At 41.0% G+C, this 23,542-nt stretch overlaps 1 protein-coding gene across 7 annotated transcripts in view; it reads right to left on the reverse strand.

The window, feature by feature from the left end:
* The window catches only part of dennd5b (DENN/MADD domain containing 5B), a 76,721-nt gene that overhangs the window by 33,598 nt on the left and 19,581 nt on the right, over positions 1-23,542 (reverse strand). For 5 of the 7 annotated variants that reach the window (XR_005078891.1, XM_037121579.1, XM_037121578.1 and 2 more), the window contains exons 2-5: positions 15,708-15,767; positions 14,121-14,230; positions 8,861-9,581; positions 619-806 (exon numbers count right to left, since the gene is read on the reverse strand). Coding sequence is in view for 6 of the 7 variants with exons in the window: in XM_037121579.1 (XP_036977474.1) it covers positions 619-806; positions 8,861-9,581; positions 14,121-14,230; positions 15,708-15,767 (1,079 nt within the window). In the remaining variant the exon portion in view is untranslated. The remainder of the gene's footprint in view (positions 1-618; positions 807-8,860; positions 9,582-14,120; positions 14,231-15,707; positions 15,768-23,542) is intronic. The other 2 variants (XM_037121581.1, XM_037121584.1) reach the window with 1 other exon arrangement.

Below are 23,542 nucleotides of genomic sequence, written 5' to 3' on the forward strand. Positions count from 1 at the left end.
GTTTGAAAATGTAATACCTCAACAGATGACGTTTATTACTTTTTAATACTTTTTAATGACCTTAATTTTTGCTAATTTAATTTACTACCTTTTAATACCTTTTACAACCCCGCAGATACCCTGATATAAGTGGTAGACACAGGCCCACTGAAGGGGTCAAAGAGTGTGAAAATGGTGTGAATCATATTTATGACCTTCACACTCAGATCTTAACACATCATTACATTCGGCAGATTTTATCGCACACTGATGCAGACTGTGTACTTTCTGTTTGGGACTGTTTTCAAGCCCTTTAAAGCTGCAACATGGCACCCAGCAGACTTTCATCCTTTGTACAGTTACAGCTATAACTGTTATCAACAGAGAGAAAGGAAGTCTACCTCCCTTTTTGGCTCAACAATGTGGCTTCCTGTCATTTTTGGAGGAGATAAGCTAACTGCTTGGCTGACTCATTGCATTTGTTAAGATTTGGAGTCCCCTTTGATTATATCAGAAAGCAGTAAAAAAACCCATAACTAAGTGCTGTCTACTGATTTATGTGCTCCTTAAGTGAAAATAACTTATTTTCATTGTGGATAAATGTTGTTTTGAACTTTGAAGTGAACACTTGCTATGTACCTCCTGAGGAAGCTCCAGTTTGGAGCGGTCTGTGCCCTCTTTGGACTGTAGACCCATCAGGTAGGGAACAGGAGCGTCCAGGAAGTGCAGGAGAGAGGCGGGCAGGATGGGAACGTAGACATGCTGCCACTGGAAGGGAAACAGCAGGGTGGTAATGCCCTCAGCCACCGTCATCAACCGCTGGTAGTCTGACGGAAGGAGAAAGAAGCATGAAGAAGGATGACATGAGGCAAAATGACAGTCTACAAACGTCGCTTCCTGTGGCTTCATCTTTGTAATTTAAAGGTCATGGCTGCTACATCACATCTTACTTTGATAAAACAGGTGAGCAATGATTCATTTGAACTAGTCTCTGGGGTTTCAAAACGGCACAGGAAAGTGCCTGATAATGACAGGTCAAAATTTCCCCCCTCAAATGTGTACTGTTGATGTAAATTCCTTGGTTGTATTTTTCGGTTTACAGAAGAGTAAAAGTATATACTTTCATGATATCTTGTGAATTTATTTTGCCTACATACTAGACTACAAATGGAGCTCGTAATAATGTGGCAAACTGGCAGCTCACATACATCTCCCAGGCTATCACCACTTGAGATACAAAGTGATTTTGGGAGACATGATGAGGCAGGCTAGCTGGTTAGCATGCTAACTTCAGTAGACATCTCTGCAACACAATACTAAAGCTTCTTTGACTCAATATCACCACTGTTGTTTCTCCACAATGTGTTGATAAGGTTAGTTCATGAATGTTTTAAATTATTATTCAGATGATTACAGTACTTTAAGGTGTTATTACAAAGTATCTGAATATAAGCAGGGTATGCTTTTTCAAAGAACTCTTCAACCACGTAAAGATAATTTTACCACAGTATACAAACTTGAACAGAGTCAAGGGGGTGGGGGAGAGAAAGTAAGAGGTTTATTAAAAGCATATATGTAAGAGTATCGATGTGCAAGAGAAACTTTAATCAAGTGACTCATATTGAATTCCAGAGTGAGTTAGTGTTAAGGACAAGAGGAATTACAGTCCAATAGATTGAGGGGCTGGCCTCTGCTGTTCCCTAAAAACAGATTAAGGTCAGGAGTTGAAGGCCGGCTTTAGAATTGTGTTCAGCAGCAGTTTGATCAGATGTTATTGTGACAGCCGGGGTGAAACGCCAGCACTAATTCGAGGAGAGTGAAAGTAAAATTTAAAAAAATAATATAAAATATCAGTTTTAGAAGTTATAGAGGTTTATCCAATGAGCTGCATTCTTCTTCTGTGCTGCTCTCCGTTTGTAATTCCCCTCTGGTCGGAGGGTGGCCTCAGGTGTTGGGGTGACTTCAGGAAAAGAGGTTTAGGCTGGATAAATGAAGGGCTACAACAGGAATAATCTGGGTTCCCTGGAAGGTATGATGAGTGTTTCTGGTTTGTCACAGGGGCCTATTGGGCTGGTGGTTAGCTCTTTTTTTCTGTGTATCCTCTCCTTAGGTCACTTAATAAAAAGGGTGCCAGAGACTGGGTGGGGGGGAAGACAACTGGAGGGTTTGCCTTTGCGTGATTTGAGAAACTGGTGGCCGTTTGTGATGATCTATGTTGATTTAACGACCCTCGTCATTCATTTAGAGACAATAAAACACATAGCCGGACTTGCTGTGTACAGGACGTTTAATACATGACAACATGCATCTCCTGCATGACACGATGGACTAAACAAAACATTTAAATGTGAACTTTTGTCTTGTTCATTTGGATCAGGGGAGGGCTTTTGACAGGGTGGACAATGGATACTTGTGTAAGGCTTAAATGATTGAGTGGGGGAATATTTGTTGCTTGGGTGAAGATGCTCTATGGTGGGGCAACTCTCATATAAACAAGATGATGAGGAAGGAATTAGTGAATGATTTTATTCCCTCTTCTCACTGAACTGTTGGTGAATTAATTCATAATTTTTTGTAGCACAGACACATTGCTACAGGCGCTCCTTTGACAGAAGGCCGATTCATCTTTTACAACATTTGCTGCATCATTCTCTTTGAAATTTAACAAGTACAAGTGCCTGCAAGTGCATGATCATTTAAAAAAAATAAAAATTTAAAAAATACGCCAAATCTGATATCTGATATCTGATATCTGATATCGCAAAGGGTAACAATGCAGAAAGTCCCGGCAGAGACCGTCCTCAAGGGAATGGGACATGTCATTATGAAACTGTAACAGTGCATCAGGGACTGATAAACACAGCCAGCTCACTCTCACAAGGGAAGAGGCAGGCTGTCTGTGGTTAACAGCTGACATTAGGTGTTCTCCAAATGCAAAGATTAAAGTTCATCTGCACCCTGACAATGTTGTAATATAATACAAGAGTGAGACAAGTACTCACTAGATTAAAGCTTAAAAAGAAATGAAAACGAAAGAAGCTTACAGAAGCGTCTCATCCTGAGGGGAATGAAAGAAAAAAGCCAAGCCATCCTGTGTGAAAACCTCGGTCACTTGAACTGGAGAGAACATACACTATACCAAATTGGCAAATTAAATGACCTACTAAAATCAATTAAAATCAAACAGAGCCATGATGTTGAAACTGAAGTCAGAGGAGAGTGAGCATTTGAAAGGTGGACAAGACAAGATGCAGAAGCAGAATGCTAATGTAGAATGCAGAATGTTAAAGGGTCAGTTCAACCATATCTACACCCAAGCAGCACGTGATTTGTTGCTTCTTCCTTGCAAGTCTTGTAACACATCAGCCATGTTGCTTTTTAGGTGTTTTTGGAGAAGCCTGAACAGTAATTAGGCCAGGTATACATTTAAAAGCAACCAAGCCATTCTGCGCAGCATTAGACTACTACATACAACATTTTGAAAAGGACACTCTTGGAGCTTCCGGTTATGGCGTTGAGGTGGACGGACGTGCTGAGCAAGCGCTCCCAGTCTGGTATGCTAAAACCCCTAGATTAGAGCTGTTTCAACCCTTTGAAATCTCAAATCTATAATGTCAGGGGATAAGACATGAAAGTCCAAGGGCAGACCAACCCAGAACCAAGAAAAAAGTGAAGAAAACATAACGGGAAAAGACGGCGGAGACGTGACTGATAAACTCGAGGCTATGGATAGCTTACAAGCTAGCATCGGGGCCATCCACAAATAAATACTGGCTATTCGCTCGGACATGAAGGTGGAATTAAGCTGTTTCCGCAACAACCTCTCCAGAGATATGAAAAGAGATCTGGCTAGTTTCAAACAGGACGTCAATGGAAAACTGAACGAAATTGTAGCCGATCTGAAAGAAACCAGAGACAGGGCCGAGGAGGCAGCACAGCGTGTATCAGATATGGAGGAGAGTTCTGCCATGGCGAAAGACGTGCTTTCTCAAACTTTGATTAATCAACAACAAACTCAAGCCAAACTGATTGATTTAGAGGCACGCTCACAAAGAAATAATATTCGTGTATTCAGGATTCCCGAGGATGCAGAAGGAAGCAACTTGCAAGAGTTTATGGAAAGTTTTATTAGAGCCGAGCTGTCGCTTCAGGACGCTGAACTTGGCACACAGCGCTGTCACCGCGCACTGGGCCCTAAACCACCCCAGAACGCCAGCCCCCGATCGTGGTGATTTATTTTCTGGAGTACAGAACCAAGGAGTTCGTGTTCCGCTCCGCATTGAAAAAAGGAGAAATCTGCCTCGACCAACAGAGGGTGTACTTCGACCAAGACTATCCAGCAGAGACTCAAAAAAAGAGGAGAGCTTATGCCCCCATCAGAAACTTCCAAAGGAAAAGGGCCTTCATTTCCAGACCCCGCCACCGGCTAAGCTTCGTGTGTTTTTTGACAGTGGTCCAGTCATGTATAACAGCGCAGCAGAGGCCATGGAGGATCTGAGAAAGAGGGGGCTCACGCTGGACAATAACGTCAGAGAGAGACCCTCTGAAGCGACACTGATGGAGATGCTGAAGAAATTATCTTGGATGACGGTTGAGGCCAAACGACGGAACCTAGACACTCACGGCGATAGGGCACGGAAGACGCGGATTTCGCCGCGACACCATGCACACAGTCTCCACACCAGGGTGAACACTACCCTAACAAGTATTTGTCACCCCCGTGGTAAGACCTGCCAGCATAGTGACTTAAACTAACATAAGACTAAAAACTGATCCTGCTCAAAATGAAGCACTGTGTCTAGCTTTCTTCTCATAACCCCGTCTTTTGTAATCTCTCATGTTTATCTGGGAGGAATGCCTTCGTTTACTGCTTACTGTTAATAGACCAAAATATCAGACCGTTTGACTGGGAGCCTGTTTAAGCTATTCCAGGCATGCACTGAACTGATACTCATTTCTGAGCCCCTTCATATACTGGAGGTTTCCCTCTCCAATCAGGACTCCTTTCCAAGAGGAAATTTTGTTATGGAAGTCGTATTTTCTTTCATTTCCTTTGCATTTTCAAGTTACAAGTTCTCTGGAATGTACAGTTGCACCCCACCCTAGATTCTACAAACCCAACAAAGAGAATGAACTCTGAGTCTCTGTACATTAAGAAAATGATTAAACGGATTGGCATGATTGATGTGTGGAGGGAGGGACTTTCACCCATTTGTTAAACAAGTTACCTTCTACTCCCCCCCCCATGCAGTCTATTCTAGAATTGACTATTTTTTAAGTGTTTAGATCAAATAGATACAGGGTCCTAGATTGTAACATTGGTATTAGAGATGTATCAGACTGGGGTGCCGCTTAGCTAGGTTGGTAGCACGCGACCCATGTTCCGAGGCTCTGCAGTGGACCCAGGTTCGACTCCCGGCCCGGGTCCCCCTGCTGCGTGTCACTCCCCCTCTCTTACCCTGTTTCCTGTCACACTCTTCAGCTATCCTGTCAATAAAGCCAGAAAAGGCCAAAAAAAAAAGAGAGATGTATCAGATCACTCAGGAGTTTATATGAAAATAAATTTGGACATCCCACATAAAAATACTATCTGGAGACTTAATACCTCTTTGCTAAATGATAATCAATTTGAGGACTTCAATAAAAAAGAAATTGGGGACTAAACAGAATTTAACAGTAACACAGAGGTGTCACCAAGTATTTTATGGGATGCTGCAAAAGCAGTATTACGCGGGAAAATTATAATGTGGACATCACAAACGAAAAAAGAAAGACTTAAACGACTCTATGACTTGACTAATAAACTAGACTCACTGGAGCAGAACCATATAGAGACTAACGATCTGGCCCTACTGGAACAAATATCTGTTGTAAAATCAGAACTAAATAAGAAACTCAGTGATGAGGTGGAACTCAAATTGAAATATATTAAACAAACTTACTATGAAAATGGGCCCAGAGCGAAAAAAATATTGGCCTGGAGACTATGAAAACAGCAGTCTGAAAGATCCATTTATAAATTAAAAGACCCTGTCACAAACCAGATGTGTTTTAAGCCAGAAGAAATACATAAATCATTTGAAATATATTACAGGAATGTATACACTCAACCCAAATTAGCTAAACCAGCAACAGTAAAGCATTTTTTAGATTCTCTACACTTGCCATCTATCGGCACAGAACAAAACAAGCAGGTAACTGCAGATATTACAATAGCAGAGGTGGATAAGACCATTTCCAAACTGAAAACAAACAAAGCAACTGGGGGAGACGGACTGCCAACAGAATGCTATAAAACCCCTTGACCCCACTATTATTAAAATGTTTTAATTATGTGCTTAAGGGGGGTGAGACCCCACCATCTTGGAAAGAAGCTATAATACTGTATCTGTAATACCGAAACCAGGAAAAGATAAGATAGAGTGCAGCTCATACAGACCCATTTCGACATTGAGACAAAATCAGCTTGATCTCCATTTCCTTTTGGAGTGTCCTACCTGGCCAGGAGTGATGCTGCACTGCACTATTGCCATCCCTGTAGCTAGTGTTGAAAGCGTGGCATGGACAAGGAAAAGTTCTTACAGGGAGTTGAGATGAGTAGTTCTCCATACAACACCATCTCTTTTTACAACATAACCTTAAAAAGGTAGCAGCTGGCTGTAGTGGGAATGCCAGGGAGCTGAACATTTGCTAGTACTTGCAGATTAGATGGTCACCTGACCCTGGCCTCGCAGGTCACACCAGTCCATTGATGGTCTCAATACTACCATACAGTACTTTCATATCAAGGATTCAAGTTGACAAACATTTTATAATTTATTGTGCCAAGATGCTAAGATGACTGCACTCATTTTAAAGATACTGTTAAGATTGTTTCAGCTGCACTTTCTGACTTTTTTATGCGTAGTTAATCTTTTTTTCAAGCAGCTGAGTTATCTAACTGATTCCCCTCTTGTTATTAGTCTGCACCACAGGGACAAGTCCTCCTACAAGCATGCTGCAGAATACTGTACGTAAAGGCTTTTATTTTGGGGTTGTTGATTTGGTTTTCATGCAAACCTTTTCTATCTGCATGACTCATCCATTACAGAAGATTAACAAACAAAGCTGTGGAGAAAGTGTTACAGTGTGCACCGCAGGCTGGATGAGATGGTGCTGAGAAAAGGCAGGTCAGAGGAATGCAGGACAGAAGGTTATCTCAATCAACAGTGTAGTTTGAAGTGTCTGCTCTGTCTGTGAGGGTAATGAACACCAATGCAACCAGCAGCACATACACCCCTGTCTCACTGCAGCTGTGAATAATGGATAAAGGGAAACATAGAAGAGGGAAAATCTTGTCACATCTCAGTGAACCTCATGTATAGCTGAAGCATTGGTACTTCAGACGTTCTATGTTATCATCTGAGATCACTGTTTTGATTTTCTTTTGTCTCTGAAGTACTACGTTTCAATGGAACACTACGTAAGAGTTTCTCCTGCTACATACAACAGTACGGCATCGTTCTACAGCCACCAACTGCCTCGAACATATCAGCTGCACTGAAATACTGTGCCAAGCAGGGCATGTGAGCAGAGCGGAGCGTGCGAAATATAGTCGGAGTGCAGAGCTGGTTTTAATCCAAAGGCCAGAGCGATGGTTCCGTTTCGCTCCAGTTCCATTCCGATTCCGCTGGCAGTACAAGGCCATCCACTGGCTCAAACAGACGGAACACAGAAAGAGGACGAGGTGACAGCCCAAAACAATCTACTGTTCTTTACAAGCTGAAAAGGGTTTCAATCAACAGGCTCTCTCCAGCAACAAAGCCACTGCACGTCAGTTTAAGCCACATCGGGCAGTGTGTCCCAGGCTAATTCGGTGGAAAACGTCAGGAATTGCTCCCTCTTTTAAATTTAAGCGAGCGTGGAGCGATTTCACCGGAGCTGAATGAAATTTTAGGTGATTGGAGAGCGGACTTTGAGCAGAGCTGTCTGGTATAACTTGGAGAGATGGAACGAAGGAGCGAACAGCCACGTAAGTGGGGAGCGAAAATTCTCGCCACTCAGCTCCGCTCACATGCTCTGGTGCCAAGACAGAATTAGTTTCAGTGAATCTCATTCTCTTGTATCTTCTGTCTTCATCAGAAGTTTGTGCTGAAACTTTGCTCTCTAGCAGATATCCCGGCTGAGCCAACAGAGTGGTCTGACTGAAATGAACGAGAGACTTGTGTTTGTAACTCAGTATTACTGATGGTCCAAATGTAGTGTACAGATCAGCCTGTCTGCTGTTCTAAACTTTGTCTTTTCCTACTTCCTCCTTTTAGTTTCATATTAAGTGCTATTTTTTAACTGTTTGCAGTATATTCATGTTACGATCGCTTAATTGAAATGGGCCACATGAATACAGGTGAACTTAATCACACATTCCCTCTTTAAGCACACTGGAGCAGCACATTTTAAAAGTGAAAGGATCAACAGGTTAACATGAAATACTTTTAAATTAGGGGATTTTGTCACTTCTGTTATTGTCCTTTGTCTTCTTTCTCTCTGAGGGATAACCCTGCTTTCAGTCGTCATGATTAAAGAGTGAGTTGGCTGTGAGCTACAATGTGACTTCAGCTTTTCACTTATTTGTTTACATTTTGGGAATTAAGCACCATTAAGAATGCCAAATCAGCTACTAGCAGGCCCCATCCCTGTCAACACTGTGCAATGTATTCATGGATATACACACACAACTGTCGCTGGATTATTCTGAAACTAACAGAAACTACTAACCTTAGGCAACCCCTGAGGAGTCAGATATGCATGACAAGACCACAGGGGTGTACAAGAGTATAAAACTGTTGACATTGCAAAGAAGTAGTCTGATTGGCTATGATTAAGTCTTAATTTACTTTCTTACCCTGTGAGTACAGTAGGATCTGCATCTCCAGCAATGTGCAGGTGAACACCTGGATCAGGTTCTCCAATCCCAGCAGACTGAAGGCCTCTGCAAGGGAGAAGTCAGCCAGTGGCAGCTCCCCCAACCCGGGCCTCTGGCAAACGATTGGTTCGTAAACACCATGGAACTTGAGCGAGCGTCCTGGAGCTGGCAGCGGCACCTCGTACAGAATATTGTAAACATAGCTTTCCAGCGGCAAAGGTGGGGCAGTGGCCGCAGTAACAGCTCTGTGTAGCTGCGACAACAATCGCCGAGAAGCGTGCATGAAGGGCATGGGCGTGATCAGACATAAAGCTTTGGACACATAAAGGGTGTCCCGTGATGAGTCATAGCCACCCGCCTTGTAAGCCAACAACGAGGAGGATGAAGATGAGGAATTGGGGGAGTCGGCCTCGTCTAAACTGCCGGCCAGAGAGTCCATGCTGGAGGAGGAGGAGGAGGAGGAGGAGGAGGAGGAGGAGGAGGAGGTGGTAGGGTGGTTGGCCGAGGCGTGCTCTGCATTGTGCATCTGGTAGAGGGTCTGCATGGCAGAGCAAATCTGTGAGCTGGTCACCTCCTCGTAGAAGGTGTGGACAAAACCGTAGGTTCGAGAGCCATCCTCCTTTGTGATGATGAAGGAGTGGAATTGGGGATCCCGCTGGTCTGTTTGTGTCCTGAATGATAGACCTTTTGGCATACACAGCTGCAGGGAGAGGACAGGGGACAAGAGTCAATCACCCCAAAACAGCAACCTATATTTTTTCAAGTGACACCATGTTTACAATTATTCTGATTCTCATTTAAGGTACTTCGGGCTAGGTGATATAACCATGATTTTAGGCTATTTCGTGGTACACAATATATATTTTGATATTTTGAAATATCCTTAGAAAAACTCAATAAATGCTAGGACCCTGTAACAAAGTTAATTATAACAATATTGTTGATATAGAGCTCAACATTGACCTCCATCATTTTGAGCAGTTTTGGTTCCAGAAGTTAATTCCATCTGATTGTACAATACAATACAATTTTGGTGAACAATAAAAATTACAAAGAACAGGACTGTGTTCATTAGCATTTAAGGCCTGAATGACTCCTTATCCCATAAACTATTGGGAATGATTCATTTTCAATGACCTTCAACCCAGAAACACTAGAGCGTGGTCTGACTTGGATTGATTTTCATCCCTAACGGTGGTACCAGTAACTGGCTAGCCGACATGAATTTTGACCATATGGTAAATGATTCCATGGTGAGGTTGAGCTCCACCAATCAGGCCGGGCCATGATACTCTTGGGAATTGACACTGACGTTACATTGCTTACGAAACCTTTTTTTCCTTGAAACATGGTTTCGTCTGTTGTTGATACTTTTAAAGTATAATAATTCTTTTTGAAACAAGTTTAACTAATACGAAATTGATATTGATAGTTTGTGCTTGTACACTGACAGCCAAACTCTGAGCCAGATCAAGTGGGTTACCTATTACTGCTTGGTAAATACATACATGTGAATGAGTTTGCTGTCTGCAACCATGTATAAACTCATACAATCATACATTAAATTAGTATGCATGTTTGTATGCTTATTTGTTGCCTTGAATAACAAAACATTAGTAACACTGTACTCAGTTTTGCCAACTATGCACATTTTGTCTTATGAAGAACAAATGAAACACTACACACACGCACACGCAGGCCTGGTGACCTGATTGGATTATGCATGAGTCAGTACTTATCAGTTCAGATGATCTCTCTTCCACATCGTGCCTGTCTGACATTAGCCATCACAACAAATGTCCTTTATTCAGTTTCGTTGTCTAGAAAACATTTTTCGCTTTATGGGTTTCACTTTGCAAACCTGTTGAGCTGAGGAGTGTAATGACACCGAACAGACCAGCGAGAAATGTGTTTCAAGTCCTGCAGCCGTGAAATTTGTGTTCTGTCTGATAGGCATCGACTCACTGTCTGCAGAGCAAGACGAGGAGTGTTTTCAAATATTTAGCTACATCAGTGAGAAGCAACAATGTGACAGTACAGGCGTGATATTTCAACAAGACATACATCTTCATGACACAGCAGTCACACAAAAAAGATTACCTCATTCACCTTTTCTCCTGTTTAGGTCATGTTGAAAAGGACAACAGGAGCAGATGAGGTGCACATACTTTATTGTTGACAGTGCAGGATATCTGACGAGGTTTTTATTTAACAGTGAGGAGCTGTTGTCAGGTTTATCTGCAGCTAGGGCTTAGCAGGAACTTATACTCGAAATATCATTGAAATTGAAATATGGCCAAGTCGCAGAAGATGCAATTTGTTGATAAAGTAACATGTGACAAACAGGATAAAATGAAGTACTGTAGTGCTGCAGAGATGTCATGTCATCATGATTTCTATAGATTTGTAAGTGAAAATGAAGATTGTGATGCAAAAATGATTGTTCACACTAATCTTGAATAATAACACAGTCGTCATATCTGGCAAATAATCTCAAAATGCTTTGTTTGTTGTCTTTGTTTTTTTACCATATAGTGCAGCCCTGGATGTCAGATGAGGTTCCTTAATTCTTCAAAAACAAATAAACTCAGGTCATTTAAGTTTTTAATGCCTGAGCTGATATTCACATTGCACCCACACTTACACAAGCACACACAGACACAACAATTATTCAGTTACAACACAGGGCTCCAGGGCCCAAAGTTTTCATTGGTCACATCAATGTCCCTGAAATGTAGCAGTTTATTTATTTTCTTACAGTTATCTTTTACATTTCTGTCTTTAAAAACTACATATGGCAATAGATTGTACTGCATGCCACTGGTGCCAAATATCAATATCTTTATTCAAACATTAAGGTACTCGAAAGAAATTCCCTTTATAATTTGAGTGATCACAGTCACCACTTCTGGAAGTTCGGCACTTTGCCAGTTCACAATGATTTTATATTGTAATGATGGCAAGTCCTGTGAACACTATAATGCGGTGGATTAAGAAATAATTTCTGCTTTTTTGCATTTACATTTTTTCTTCACTCACACAATGTCTAGCAATGCATCAAGTATCATACCTCTGCACTGTAAGTAATACATTGTGCATTCCACCCCTTTAAAAAAATGTGTGTTGGGGGCTGGATGATTTGGAAAAAAAAAAATCATCACAAGTGTGATTACATCCCCCATCTTTCTCATCTCTAACCTAAGAGCAGGAGGAGGAGGAGGAGCAGAGATGATGGGCAGAGATGGGACATTCTAAAGAGGAGGAGTTGATGATGGGATGAAGTGATGGAGGTACGAAAGAGCAGGAAAATGACAGGAGGGGCTGTGTAAATTATGCTGCTTCAAGAATGTTGTTCAGCTGTCATCCTCGACAGCTCCCAGTCACCTGGGGGTGTCGGGTTTCAGATGCAGCACAGCAGCATAATGGCCCATTTCCATTCCGACGTAAGGCGAGAACCACTGCGGCTGAATTATTCAGCAGTGCTGATGCAAGGGCAGGTGGAAAAATAAGCTGTGACCTTCGATCACGAGAAAGAGACATTCAAAGCACAACACAAACACACACACACACACACACACACACACACACACACACACACACAATGCCATGGCTTCACTGAGCATGTGACACAAAACTCCAATCTGTATTGTTTTAAGGCAACAAATATCTGTGTTCAGATCACAGTCGGTAAGGTCTGCACCACAAGTTGCTGAGAACCTCACCTGCCTACATTGTTTTTCTACTGTCATTTATATAGGGCCCTATAATATCTGTTTTATTTTTTCCCAAATTCCATTTTATTTTTTCCCAAATTAGGTTTTTTCTGTTTTAATTTTTGGGAATTCCGTTTTTTCAGTTTTAATTTTTGGGAATCCCTATTTTTTTTTTACCTTTTACTCTTATTATACTACCAAAAACTGTGTGTTTTTAATGTGAATGACTAAAATATACACAAATTAAATGGAAATTACCCTCAATTCATTGCGGTGAAAAACATATTTCTTCAATACTGTACTGTACAGTATAGTAAAATGCATAAAAAACATTTTGACGTCATAGTGTTGTCATACAATCGTATATTTTGTGTTTTTATGAGTTTCATTTAATAAAAACATGGTCAGAAAATGTTTGCAAACCAAAATTGTTCTGAAAATTTATGTTGTGAATATTAAAAAAATTGCAAAGATGACGAACAAAATAAGAAATTATACTTGTGACATTATGTCAATAACAAACTAACCAGCTAGCAGTGAAAACACCAACCCTCCCCCGTCCTCTGAGCTCCCAGCCCAGGCAGAGTCAGCTAAGAGGGCTGTGGCTAACAGGGCTAGCTAGCTAACAGCAGCTACTGTTAGCAGCAGTTAACAGTCACTCTGGTATCATATGCCGATAATATGAATCGGACAGGTGGCTAACTCTGACGCATTACACCTTTAATTATGATTTCTCAGGTCTGCTTCTTTGCAAAACAACAGTTCACCTGACACAAACAAGTCGTTTGGGAACTGCTCAGCTGTCAAGTTTCTCAGTTTTATCGCCGACGAAGACAGAGCTGTGGGCAGCCGCTTTGCCATGCTTACACTGTTTTGACGGGGGAGGGGCTCAGTTTGTGGGGTCTGTGCTGTTACAAACAGCAGAGATTTAGTTATGATACAGGGCGTTGTCACAAAAATGATATCAAAAAAAAAATCTTACTTGTGAAAGGTAATCCCCCGCAATCTGCTAAAAATACTACTCGCTCTCAATTGATGTCTAGGGGGGCGGGGGCAACTTGTTGGGCCACCCAGATTCGTTTCCCTCCGTGCAGTTTTCCCTAGACATACGTTCCACTTCCACATGAAAACAGTATGTCAGGGAAATTATGTCAAATTCCGCGATATTCCGCGTTAAAAAGTAGATTCTGTGATTCCGTCCACGATTCCATGATCGCGGAAATCATAGGGCCCTATTTATAGGCTTGATACACTGTTGGCATGAGGATAGCTTCAATAGCGCATTCCATGCAAAGCTCTCTGGGAAATTATAGACAAAATGCAGAGGGATTTATTAGCACTCCGTTACGAGAGGGCGCTGTGTGTTTTAATCCAGGGTTTAGTTGCTCAAATGTGCAGTTTCTTTTATTAAAGGAAATGTCTCTTCCCCAAAATTCTACTTTAAATCATCCACAGTATCCTCGGTTTCTCCTCAATTAATGAATACCCACCCTGAATTCAATCTACTGCTGATACAGTCCACCTACCATGTTGACAGCATCCTGGTCGAATGGGTTCCATTCCACGTTCTCAGGGTAATGCGCTAGAACTTTTGACTTGAACGTCCTCTTCAGGGGGCTCTGCTCAAAGTTTTCACCTGGACAGATGGGAAGACAAGGCAATAAACCAGCAGTGTACACAGCAGCTTAGCATTGTATCATGACTGCTTCCTGTAAAGTCAAACATTCTACAAAAACATTACTTTTTTTTATAACATGAAGAAGATTCAAACTTTCCCATATTAACAGGTTCACACATATCAAGTGCAGGGACAGACAATCTACTAAAGAAAGCCCAGTAGTTTGTTTGAGGACAGAAACAGCAGTAGTGAGAGGTGAACTCATGTACAGTGCGTGACACCCTGGATGAAGCTTTTCACAGACAGCCACTGTGACTGCATGCATGACATTCCTCTTTGTCAGCAGCTGGACAGTTCTACATTTCCCCTATCCCCTATATCAAAACACATGTCACTAGACAGACAGACAGACAGACAGACAGACAGACAGACAGAGACACACACACACACACACACACACACACACACACACACACACAAAGTCTAATAAGTACATTTTGATAGTTAATGAAGAGTCTTTGGGTTTTGAACTGCTGGCTGGACAAAAGAAGTGTACAATCACATGCTAATAATGTGTGAAGAAATTACAGTTTCATTATTTTACATGATTTCAATTTCCTTAACATTAGATTTACTTTAATTGTTTCTTTGTTTCATCTTACCAGTCTGTAAAGTTCAGGAAATAACTATTATAGAGAAAATGGAAATGTGATGACTTGCTGTGAGCTGCAGAATCTCACTACTCATCATTTCATGTCCGTCAGTGACATCACCAAGCGAATAACCAACAGTCCTGCTACAAAGCTGGGACTAACTGCTTGTTTGTCTGTTTCTTTGGTTTGTGTTTTCTTTTTTCTTTCTCTTGTTTATTTCATTAGTTTTTTCTTTCTTCCTTTCTTTCTCTCGTTTCTCTCTTTGTATCCTTTCTTTCTTTCTTTAGTTTTTGTGTTGGTTTGTTTCTCTCTCTCGTCTGATTCTGCACATCCATCAGCACGTTTGTTTCGTTTTATACGTCTGTCTCTGTGTGTCTCTCTCTCTCTCTCACACCCTCTCGCTCACTTTGTGTGTTCTCTGTCAGCACAAGAAACATGACTGAAGCCACCCCTAGGCCTTTAATCATGGCAAACAGAAGGTGACAGACAAAGGATGAGGAGAAGATAAGATAAGAGAAGAGAAGAGAAGAGAAGAGAAGAGAAGAGAAGAGAAGAGAAGAGAAGAGAAGAGAAGAGAAGAGAAGAGAAGAGGCTTTCTTATATAACGCTCATAACTCCAGTCTGCAAGTCAGAGTGCATCAAAGAAAGGAAATGAGAGAGAGAAAGGTAAATGACAGTGAAACCAGGATATTTTATGGTTATCACGGCAATCTCTCATCATTACAACCCTACTTACATGGTATAAGGAAGCAGCTGACTGGCGTAAAGCAGGCATGCATGCACACAGCGTGGGGTGTGGTTCTCTATCATGAAGACAGGGGGAACAGTTGATGGTGTTTTACCTGTGGCTGCAGTAGCGGAATCCTTGCCTTGGCGGTCTGCTTCTAGCCATTGGTACAAAGCTACGGGTGAGTCGCGTGCAGAAAAACATGAAGCAAAAAAACAAAGAACAAAAGGGGCCAGTGTCAAAACAAATGCACACAGAAAAGCAAATTAATCATTGAATGAATGAGAATGAGATGAGCAGGAACGACACGTACACATCAACATCACAACAGTGCATGGTATTCAAGACATAACCCTCATGAGCATCTAGTATCAGCATTCTGACATGGCACTTTTTACTTTTCAAGGTCATTTTTTATCAGACACTGAACCTTGATATTAGGTTATCAAACAGCCTTATAATGTGGAGGCAAAAGCCACAAAATGTAGACACATGCAGTATGTATTTTGGGTGATCAACTACAAAGTATCAGGGATATCAGATTTTCTAATGAATAATTGTTCTTTAAGGGAGTAAAAAGGTGCCATCACAGAGAATCAATGAAATGGTTGAGATGCATGTCAGAGTTGGCCTTGAGCAATGGAGCTGTGAGCAAGGTAGCAGCTTGCGTTTGAATATTAGTGAGCAGCAAGCTCTTGAGTCAACCCAAGCAGCAGTATTTGCACAGTGACACACACTGTAAGGAGAAGAAAAACACGTACAACATATTGAGATGTCAAAATCCAAAATAGAGACCGCTAAATTGACAAAATGACCTGCTGGCTCAAAGGCATTGTAACACACACTGTCCGATTATAATTTTTTTCAAATCTATATAACTAGATTCTAGATTCAACTGGACACTTATAGTCCTTAGCATGGGTCGACAATGAAACCTACACTCCCTATAATGTAACTCAAAAGCATCTTTCGTCTCTTCATCGCTATATCCCAGTTTGTAATACAGTCTTTCTGTCAAGCTTTGACAAAGCTCCTGCAGAGCTGCAGAGAACATTACACAACTGTTCTAACATGGTGGGTAGCATTCCCCGAGAGGACTAATACTCATATCAGTATGTAAAATCCCCATTGCTACACTAAACATATTTGGTGTAAACTGGTTTTCACTGTCGACTGTAAATGTCTAGATGACACAAAATTTAGAAACAAACTAATATGCAAGTTGATAGAGGTTCTCTGTGAGCATACAGACGTAGGCCAATCCCTGTGAGAGAATCTCTGCTCTGGTGATCGGAAGATTTGAATCCTTAATCGGTTCACTCTTAAACACAAAAGTCTGGGAGGAAAAAGCTAGAAGCTTTACAGTCCCTCATGATGGCAGTGTTAGCCATAATGCACTGCCATGTTTCTAATGTTGTAAAGAATAAATGGTCATATGGTGCAATAACGTGCAACCTTACAGTACAGAAACATGGGTGGTATCGGCATGCATGCACACACAGCAGGGGTTTGGACTTCAAGATCTTTATGGTGTTCATGTGTGTGTGTGTGTGTGTGTGTGTGTGTGTGTGTGTGTGTGTGTGTGTGTGTGTGTGTGTGTGTGTGTGTTGCGCTCTCTTACACGCACGCGCATGCACAAGCACAAGCACATGCACATACACACACTACACTGTGAACTACAGGGACAGGACTCCATACAGCTGGTCTTCATGTAAGACTCACACCCCTCTGTCAGTATTATGTAAGTCTAGAACATTTATAAGTCTGCTGTCTCTGCAGTTTCCTCCTCTGTGCATCTCTTACATCATTCCACTCTTCCTGACAGTTTCAACCATCAGCTCACTATTTCTACAGCAGCTGCCGTTTGTTTCTCTGCCTTCAATTGCAGCAACTAGCACAGTATTTTTTTCCTTAAAGGTCCTTTTGATGATATAGGTTTACATTTAGCATCAGTTAAGAAAAGTGGAACATATGAAGGTTTTTATCGATGGACAAGATATGTTCACTCTCCTCCCAAAAGGCTTCAGAAAGAGTTTGGTTTACCAGCTGGCTCTGCTGGTGGTAGCACTCTCATACTAGTGATTTGATTGGTTGAAGTTATCAATCTTGTGACAGTGATAGACAATTACCATCCATTGTCTAATGCCTACATCCAATATCTGCCAGTGTCTGCCCTTTTCAACACAGTTTCTAGCGTCGCCCTTTCTGACAATGAAAAATTATTCAAATGAGCACAAGGAGTCAACAGCTTTTTGACAATCATCTGGTTGTATGATGCTGCATATAATTTTGCATATAAGATTTGTTTTAAATGTAATCCATCACAGTAAACAAGTAGTGTAGGGCAGTATCTGATAATCAATTTTTTTTGTCAATTAATCCGTTGATTACTTTCTCCACCAATTGTTCAGCTGTGTGGTCTATAAAATGTCTGAAAATGGTGAAAATGTTGATCAGTGTTTCCCAAAGCCCAGGATGACGTACTCAAATGTCTTGCAGTCACTGAGGAGGAAAGAAACAAGAACATTTTCACTTTTAAGAAACTGGATTTAGAGAATTTTAACTTATTTTACTCAAACTGATTAATAGATTATCAAAACAGGTGGCAATTAACTATACAATTGAAACGGAGTCAATTTATCAAGGGATATTTGGAGCTCTTAATTATTGGCTTATTTGTCTGCATTTCAGATGGCAGTAAAGTGCATCCCCTGTAATGAGACACATGAACTGTGACTCTGAGCAAAATGTTATAAACCTAATAATAATGCCCATTTTGCTTACTGTTTGACATACAAGATTCAGTTGGGATGAAATATACTGAAGGAAAATCAGCAGTATTAGTGGAGAAATCAATCCTTGCTTGAAACTGCAGCACCAGGTCCAACGTACACTTGAACTGTTATAGATTTTTTGAGGTGAGCCTTGTTTTAGATGGTTTATTTCGCTTTTTTTCTGGACCCCTTCACTGCAGTACAAAGCTTAACGTCTGGCTGGAGTGGCTCTATATTTCTCCAAATGAGGCTGCGCTGCGGTGATTAGGGTAGGGAACAGACCGACAATAGATATGTACTTTATATGACCCCACTTCAAAAAACCCAAACTATCCCTTTAAGGTACTATAACCTAATCCGCTGGTATGGTGCTTATTCCCCTTCATAACAAATTAAGCATTCCAAAGAATGTATAGCTGTAGAAAGGAAAATAATGGACCCATTCATGTGGAAATACTCAATCAAGAAATGTTATTTTTTCTCTTGTGTGCACCACAGAGTCTGCTTCAGTGGCTGGGATTGAACTAAAAGTAACTTGGTTGAAATGATGGTGAAATCAACAGTGAGGGAATCAATCAGCTGTTGTATCTATCTGAAAGGAAAACCACACACACACACACACATATATACACACACGCAGGTGCCATTACCAGTATCTTACATCACTGCATTTCTGTCTACCTGACTCTGTTCACTGTTATCTACCCTGTCTCATTCTCATATTTGAGATATAAGACACACAGTAAAAACGATGCAGAGCTACGTTTTGAACATTCTCTGGATCATGTAATCAATCTTCCTCCTTCAAATGAGGTGTTGAGCAAACACTGATATGCATAGATCCTAGCACGATTACACAACGGGAAAAATGAAGCAGTTTTGCATGACTTTAATGGCAAGGATTGGCATGAGATCAATGAGTTGCATTATTAAGCTCATTAGGTACAAGTCTGCATTTATGCTGCTTCTTAAAGTGATGGATTTATTGTTGATGCTGCTTAAAAGCTACTAACATCTAAATGGCACTGGTGTTGCAGCCACGTCAATCTGTACTGAGCAGGACAAAGCAAAAACAAAACACTATGTGGACACGGATGATTTACCTTCTCCACCAGAGCAGGATCATCTCTCAATGGCTCACTGGATAGCAAACAAAACCAATTTAGTTGTTGAGTCTGTTTTAATCCGAAACCTCTCCACCCTCTGGGGTTCCATATTGATGCACTAAATTGACTGTTTTCTTATTAACAATAAGACACTCATTACCACTCTGAACTCCTGCTATCCTTTCACTCCCTTGGTATTCAATTTAATCTGAGGTCAGTTTTCATTATGATGGAGTCTGAACCAGTGTGTTTGTCCAATTAGCTTTAACTCTGTTGTAGTGAGAGGGAGGGGGAAAAGAAGCAAGAGAACCACATTCTTTGGTGAGTAGCCAACTGAATTCACAGAGTCATCCTCAATTTAACCACGAGGACACACACACACACACCCTTAGCCAACATTAGCTTACAGCTAGTGTATAGTAAAGCACACTGGTTTTTGCTGCGTTAGTATTAGAAATACATACCAAAAAAAATCCGGCATCAAACTTGCTTCCCTGTTGACGTATTCACCATGAAAACAACCACCACGACCACCCTGTAGTCACAGATGTATAATGTATGTGGTGTCTGTTGCCCAGCTAGACCAGGTGATAAGATGCTTGGCTCTAGGAGAGTGTGTAAGAATCACTGTAGTTGTGGACTCTAAAGTCAGGCATCATGACTGATGACTGATTATATATATATATATATATATATATATATATATATATATATATATATATATATATATATATATATATATGTATATATATATATATATATATATATATATATATATACACACACACACACACATATACATACATATACACACACACACACACACACACACACACAACAAAAATATATGAAACAGTATAAAAAATTACACAAGTAAAGTGCAGCACTAACAGTTCCAGCATGTGAGCCTGTTCAGTTTTACTCAACCTTCTTATTTTTTGCCAGAGAGATTAACTTGTCCACATTGACTCCACCAATAAGTTTTTTGTGAGTAGAGGCTTTCATTACGAAGATATAAGGACGACAATATGCACTTTTGGACAATTCAACACAGTGACCTACACTGTCACTGTGCGCTCTGTAGTGGTTTGCAGTGGTCCGGCATCTCCGTGTGGAATAGCAGGGTTCAAGCCACATCAAAATGAATATACATATACTTGAGTTGGATCGATTAGCAAGGCAATCAGAATGTTTTTCCTGGTTAGCACACATGGCCGAGGACCCCTCTCGAGACAGGATTCTCAAACCACACCTCCAGCACACCTGGGACCGTCACCGGTAAAATGAACGCGAGTTAAACTGTCACATCAGAAACATGTCTTTCTCCATTGCAATATTTAACCAGGAAGCCGCAGTGTTCCCAAGCAGGAGACTTTAGCAACAAAGGAGGATCTTCAAGCTCTGTTTTCTCACTAGCGTTGACGTAAACGCGCTGCACGTGTAGCTGCAGCGGAAAATAAACACACGCAAACTGACTCATCTGATGTCATCTGACTGCATTATCAGATTACCAGCTGGTTTTATCTACACATTGTTATGAGCTCTGCCATAAGTAACTGATGAAAGCTGCAAAGATAGCCCTCAATACAATGAATGAAATCAACGATGGACATGATGAAGCATGTATACAGGATGACTGAAACATCCGTCCACTGAGGGATTTTGAAAAGGAAAATGTGTCCTCACAAGTTTGTTTGTTAAGCTGCAGTTGCAAGAGAGGCACCAGCCCATCATTCTTTACTCATGACACAACTGTGGCAGCAGGCTGCCAGCACGCAGGCTGCTCCACCAACTAAAAAACAGCAAACCTCCTTTAAGCTGTTGCCTTGATTTACCTCATAAATACAGATAAAACGTACGAGTACATAACAGTTGTCTTGCCTGTACAACTTTTCAATAAAACGTAATGCTTACTGAGTGACATATTCCAACTTAACTTTAAACATGTTGCACCATCAGACTGAGCTATTCCATTCATCTTGTGCATCATTTCATATACATGAGATAATGTAAATTATATTGATCATAAATAGTGCAGCATCACACAGGGTTAGATTTCATTGAGCAAATGGTGCTTGGATCAAACCAAATCAATCTTTATCATTTCTGCTAAACATTTTTATCCATTTAATAAGTTGATTTGCCTCCATTTGTTGCATCAATGGAAGTTTGATTAACGTGCAAGTCACATGCTTTGTGTCATAAGTTACTGGCCAAGTCTGTTTCTAATGAACTTTGTTCCATTATGTTTTTATAATCAAACTTTCCCACCTCAGCATAAAACTTTGTTGCAATATTTAGAGGTTGTTTTTTTCATTTTTCATTTGTCAAAATATTTCTACAATTCCACAGAGGTTATGCTTGATCTAAAACAGACTTCTGGGAGTCAAGGAACAAATACTTTTTTATTATGAATAATAAGTATGTCTAACAGGCAGGCTGTTACCATCTGTGTCTGTGTATGTGTCATCACATGGCAGCTGTTCTCACAACAGATATAGGGCTATAACAAGGTGGTGATGATGGTGTGCCTCATGGGACTCAAGTTTTGCTGAGAGAAAAGATGTGTATGAGTTCATTCTTAAGGTCTTATGTGTCTGTCAGGCTCAGGCCTCATCTGGCTTCGCTGCATCCATGAAGACTTCTGAAAGTGAATTTAGGCTCATCCAGATGCTCAGGGAGGACCGAACCAGAATACTCAAACTAACTGTTTGCCGTATGCTCCAGCATTTCAATAACAATAGTGTAAATTTGCAATTATTGGTTGGGGACTTCATTTACTCCAGATTTTAAACATGTTTATTAGTCTTTTCCTTCAATGTTTACCTGTTCTATAAGTAGTTCTGATCATACTTTTAAAAGCTTTTTTGATCTGCCCCTTTTTCTTTAGGGTATTATCAGTTGAAACCTGGGGGTGCGGCAAAATGCTGCAGGCTTGTGCAACGATGTGGGAGTGTCACTCCATGGTCCGTGTGTGGCGTGTTGGGAACCCCCTGATGATCAGTTTGCAGAAAGGCCAATTAAAGAAAGAGTAAACACTGTGTGTTTTAAACTGGGGTACTACCAAACTGAGAGATCACAGGTGAAACGTTAAGGTTCATGAGAAATGTCCATTGTGCTCCCATTTAACCATACTGATCAACATGCCCAGCGACTGACCTGTCCTGATTCTGATCTGTGGTTATGTCTCTGCCACTGTAAGTTAAGTATGCTGGTTCTACAGTGATTTCAGCATCCACAAATGTGTTGTATTTACATTGTGTATAGCTGTACATGTTAAAAGTGAGCATAGTGTAAATATGCCTTTAGTATGTTTCAGTTTCAAAATGTCCATGCAACGTCAATAAACCTATGGACAAAGCGACAGACTCTTCAGTCTTTGAAGTTAGGAAGCAGTTTATCTGGCTGTCAAGTTTTATACAGCACAAATACGGAGGACAGTGCAGTAACTATAGAGAGAGACAGATGGAGGGAAAATGCGATCTCTGTTGGCAGAATTAACAAAAGCAGCATCAACTAGGCCCCTGTGTTGTCTGAATGAATAGAAAAGATGAAGCCAGAGTGTGACAGGGATCACACAATAAGAAGTAGCAGTCCACAATGAGGGATGACTAACAGAGACACAAAGACAGATGCGAGATGCGGTGAGCCTTGCAGTGATGCCGAGAAACAAGGAGAGGTATGACAGTGACTTGTGAGTGGCAAACATGAAGCAACGGGCCTGAGAGAGATGAAATCTACATGTGGACTACAAACACGATCACCAGAACAAGAGACCGTGGGAGGGAGAGAAAATGAAAGAGAGCGGACAGCTGTGGAGAGGGCCGAGCCAACACAGGGCAGAAACAATGCTGTTCTTTTAAAAGCTGATGTGACAACATGGTAACTGAATCCACGCATCCTAACTGCAGGGTGCTCACGATACCAGTTGGGTTGTCGGGTGTCAGTTTCTATGGAATTATGTAACTTTCACTCTTACTGCAGAGCAACAAAAGTATAAGCCATAATCGTTTACCCACTGACCTCCCCAGGAAACTTCTGTATAGGAAATGTTGGATTTCATTTATGCT

Source organism: Acanthopagrus latus, chromosome 14 (genome assembly GCF_904848185.1).
Source record: "Acanthopagrus latus isolate v.2019 chromosome 14, fAcaLat1.1, whole genome shotgun sequence".
Lineage (NCBI taxonomy): Eukaryota > Metazoa > Chordata > Actinopteri > Spariformes > Sparidae > Acanthopagrus > Acanthopagrus latus.